General features: G+C 42.4%; 1 protein-coding gene across 1 annotated transcript in view; it reads left to right on the forward strand.

The window, feature by feature from the left end:
* The window catches only part of dgkq (diacylglycerol kinase theta), a 25,744-nt gene that overhangs the window by 12,671 nt on the left and 8,448 nt on the right, over nucleotides 1-4,625 (forward strand). Inside the window, exons 8-15 of the mRNA XM_015373287.1 lie at nucleotides 492-589; nucleotides 856-1,073; nucleotides 1,144-1,228; nucleotides 1,371-1,425; nucleotides 1,509-1,570; nucleotides 1,664-1,814; nucleotides 2,264-2,302; nucleotides 2,465-2,580. Coding sequence (XP_015228773.1) covers nucleotides 492-589; nucleotides 856-1,073; nucleotides 1,144-1,228; nucleotides 1,371-1,425; nucleotides 1,509-1,570; nucleotides 1,664-1,814; nucleotides 2,264-2,302; nucleotides 2,465-2,580 — 824 coding nt within the window. The remainder of the gene's footprint in view (nucleotides 1-491; nucleotides 590-855; nucleotides 1,074-1,143; nucleotides 1,229-1,370; nucleotides 1,426-1,508; nucleotides 1,571-1,663; nucleotides 1,815-2,263; nucleotides 2,303-2,464; nucleotides 2,581-4,625) is intronic.

Here is a 4,625-nt window from a genome sequence, read left to right on the forward strand (position 1 = left end):
ATGGATGGATGGATGGATGGATGGATGGATGGATGGATGGATGGATGGATGGATGGATGGATGGATGGATGGATGGATGGATGGATGGATGGACTGGATGATAGGGATGGATGGATGATATTTGATCTAACTGATGGATGGATGGATGGATGGATGGACTGGATGATAAGGATGGATGGATGATATTTGATCTGATTGATGGATGGATGATCAGGATGGATGATCAGGTTGGATGGATGATAGTTGATCAGATGGATGGGTGATCAGGATGGATGGATGATATTTGATCTGATTGATGGATGGATGATCAGGTTGGATAAATGGATGATCTGATGGATGGATGGATGATGGATGATCTGATGGATGGATGGATGATGGATGATCTGATGGATGGATGCTGCTCATTCCTCCATTTTTCGTCTCTCATTTTGAGGCTCGGATGAGGGTAGCAGACCTTCAGGCGGTTTTCATGTTTCCTCTCTGAATTACAGGTAAGCAGCTTATTAAGGTGTATGACGGTGATGATTCAGTCAAGCGTGGCTTCTTTCGGTTGATCCACACCAGCAGAGGCATGAAGAATGAGGAAGTGGTGAGAAGCATGACACGCTGCTGCTATTTTTAGCACCACTACTTCTCTGAAACCTGAGTACTCTCACTCCTAGAATCAGTATCAGAATCAGAAATACTTTAATAATCCCAGAGGGAAATTACTTAACATGTTTGTCAGAGCTTCTCACAGGGTTTCCCTTTAAAGCCATCAGCAGTGACCTTAGACTGAACCATGAGAAACATTTCTGCTTCCATTGTCAGGACAGACCTGCACTGATTTGCTCCACTGCTGGTTCTGTCCTTCAGGAGGCGGCGCTCAGGGCCTTTTATCTTCCTGAGGATCCTCATCACTTTCAGCTGGAGGAATTCAGCAGCTTGCAGCATCACCATAGCGACGACCTCCTGAACCAGAATGCCAGCAGTCTGGAAAACAGAAATTCCGCAAAGAATGGAGGTGACGCCAGGCTGCTGAGGGCAAAACCGAGAAGGGATGACATGATCAAGGTGCATGCTGCATGGAGCAGGTGAGGTCCTGTTAAAGCCTGAGCTCCGACACAGCAGGATAGGTTGTTAAGGATGTCTGTTCTGCACCAGGCCCAGTTCATCTACTGTTACTGTGTTGGAAACCAGCACTGCAGCCTCCATCGTCAGCGAGGTTCTCCCTCACCTGGGCAGGCAGGTAGGTGCCCCCTCCTATAAGCCTGGAAAATCCTTTTGGACATAAAAACAAAAACTAACTCTGAGGGTTACCAGAAGATGTTTTGGAGTCGGTGGTAACATTTCAGGGTTTTGGCTGAGGTGTTGCTGATGATCTGTTTCAGGATGAAGATTCATCAAAATTCAGTCTACAGGAAGTCTACATGAGCAGTAAGCAAGGTAAAGCTAGCAGCATGGAGCGGCTTCAGCAGCTGGAACCTTGTCAGCATATAGAGGAAATGGTCTGTGTTTCTGTTCCGCAGTGCAGAGACAAACGCTGAGTCCTCAGGAGAAGATAGTGGACAAACTTCAGGAGATCAGGAAGGTAACGTCTCTGCAGCTGTTTATCCATCAGAGATGATGCTTCAAACATCACATGTTCTGTGGAAGCACAGCCATAATGTGTCTGTTGTTCCAGCTTTCTCTGCGTCAGATGAACCAAACTCGGTTCTACGTGGTAGAGAACAAGAACCGGGCCGTGCAGGTGGACCTGCTGATCCTGGGACTGCCCCCCCTGCTGGCCAAAGAGGAGCAAACCCGCCTACTGCAGGAGCAACTGGAAATCAAGAGTGAGTCTGTGCAGCTCCTCCTGCTGGGAGAATAAAGTCAGAGACTTTCAACATCACTCCCCCTGCTTAGATGGCTCAATTAAATCATTTTAAATAACCTGAAGCTCTGGAGGACACCTAGTTCTTGGCAGAAATCTGTTGCTGCAGATTTGATCGGCCCTCTAGTTTACCTGAAGGTGAACAAACCCAAAGTCTGAAAACTATTCTGACTGTTGGCCTTAGTTAAACCCACTGAGACAGTCCTGCTTCTCCGTGTTTTAGTGGTTTTACGTATTTCTAGAGAGGAATGAACCATCCAGTTTGTGTCCTGCAGAAACCAGATATTTGTTTTTGCCTGATCTGGAGAAGAAACACAGAAGTTCAAACTATCTGTACCTGTGGTTCTTATTTTAGATGAAGGAACGCTGCTCTGACTCCTCTTCCTCCTTCCTCTTTGTCCGTCTCTGCAGGTCACCTAGTCACATACACCCACTTCTATGACTCTCAAGGTGAGGCTGTCTCCATGAAATCCTCCCTGCTGGGTGCCTCACTGCGTTCCCACCAGAGACTTGTCTCCTTTGTGTTCTAATGAGACAGAAAAACACTGTAGCTTCAGGCCACATCTGTACGGATGTCACCTGATGCTGTAACATCTGTGTGCCTGTATCCAGGTGCCGTGGCGATGCAGATTTCCTGCTTCTCAGAGGCAGAGAGGATCTACATGCTTGCTAAAGACACCTCCATCAACAACAAGATGCTGACCTCCCTGGTCATTCCAGAGATCCAGGTAATGGGATCATTAACTGGTTTAATGAGCAGGTTTAAATCTGACTTTTTTTTTACTTTTGACTACTATTTTTTTTTTTTTTTGGGTCGTTCATCATTACATTTATAAATGTTTTTCTCTAAAAGAGTTAAAGGGGTCATAGAATGATTCTATAGGGTATTTGGTGCTAGCCCTTAAGGTCTCTGAATAGGGGGTGTAACATTGGTTTGGCTGAAAATGGCATATTAGCTGTCCTGTGCACCCTGATGCAAGCCTGGTTAAAAGTCCTAGAATGAAACATGTTTTCTTCCTTTTATGGTATGATCATAAATATTTAGATGAGCTGTGCGCTGATTGGTTGGTTTACAATGAGCGAAGCTGCTGAGCAAAGATGCATCATAGCAACAAGCACTCACTAGCTGAAACATTGAAATTGTTGATACAGACACATTAGGTGTTGAACCATATCTGTAAGAGCCAGAATCAGAGGAAGAATGGGATGTAGTTTGTCAAAGTTACTCCTTGTTTCCGCTTCTAAAAGTGGTAACATAATCGACTTAGGTAGGAAACATTACAGCTTAGCTTCTAGCAACCAAACTATCGTAATTCTACTTATATTTAGCCATCTTGCTGGAATAACTAACAAAATAACCCGAAATAGATCTGGACAAACGTGCAACGTAAAGTATAAATTTACATATCAACATGTTATTTATTCGAACGAAATACAGTCAGGGAAATGAACTAATGTTACACCCATTGCTAACAAACTGAATTGTAACACATTTTGCATGCTGCTAGATACGATATGCTATATCAGCTTAGCGACAAAATTTAACTAACAGCTTGCGGTTATGATGGCCTTACGGTCAGAACAGCCCCTTGTTTCAGTAAAAGAAGTTTAGCAAATCCTGCTTTGAACTGTCCAAGATTTTGAAAGCTGTCTTTGGTAAAATGCTTAGAGCAAATGAACAGCCGAGCATCAAACTTTGCAGGGATCTTCTAATACACAAAAATAATCCATGCCTGTCTTTGGATCCTTAAGAAGACTGTGAAAATGTTCCCCTTCCTCCGTGCAGCCTGGAACACTGCATTTACGCCCCTGGTGCTGGCTCATTTTCAATAGAGAAACTGCCTGCTTTGTAATTCTTGTAGAAGTAAATCTAACTGTAGGCTAAACAGCTAAACTACTGTCTTACATCACTGCAACCTCTATTCTTGCTCTTGGGCCAGTGAACCAGTGGGCTGGTCTGTATGTCAATTCGGGGTGTGACAACAGTACAGGCCAGAACCAAATAAGAGTTAACGTCAACTCGGGGCTTTGTTTGGATTCGCCTGTTTTATGGTGGAAATTTAGAATTGTGAAATTTGCATAGAAAGAAGGTGTCGATGGGGTTTGAACTTTTCTCAAATATATTTTAACCTTTTTTTCTTAATCTTACTCTGAGTAAGAGTGGCTGTGTTTCTAATAACCATTATATTACGCATATTGTAATTACAAAAATAAATTTGATAATTAGAAACACTGCAGTTTTGAAAAAAATCCAGATTTTCCAAAAACATTAGAGTCGTGGCTGAAAGAAGGATATATCTCATGTGTTTACATTGTTTTAAATAGTTATCACATGAACAAATGTATTTGCACGCTATTTAGATGCATTTGTTATTTAATGGAAGTACCACAAAAGCATTTTCAAAATCAGCAGACTATCCACCTAGTTTTTGCTCATTTTCCAATGGAAATGCAGCTACTCTGGTTCTGGTTCTCCTCAGTCTCATAGGACTCTTATGGTCCATGTGTCGGCTCTTGATGTCCTCTCAATGTGAAGGTTCTTGAATTTATTTATTTTTTCATCAATCATCTCAAGGCTGTCCTTATGTCTGTGAACATTTTGCTACTACCGTTCATTCTTCCATTTGTTACGATTATGCTTTGATACAAAAGCTTTGAACAACCAGCTTCTTTAGTAACTACCTTTAGTGCAACCATTCAGTTATAATTATCACTAAAATTATTTCGCTAATTGATCAAAAAATTTTTCGGCAAATAATTGGATGTTAAAAGA

This window comes from Cyprinodon variegatus, unplaced genomic scaffold, assembly GCF_000732505.1.
Source record: "Cyprinodon variegatus isolate N-32 unplaced genomic scaffold, C_variegatus-1.0 Scaffold84, whole genome shotgun sequence".
NCBI classification, from domain to species: Eukaryota; Metazoa; Chordata; class Actinopteri; order Cyprinodontiformes; family Cyprinodontidae; genus Cyprinodon; species Cyprinodon variegatus.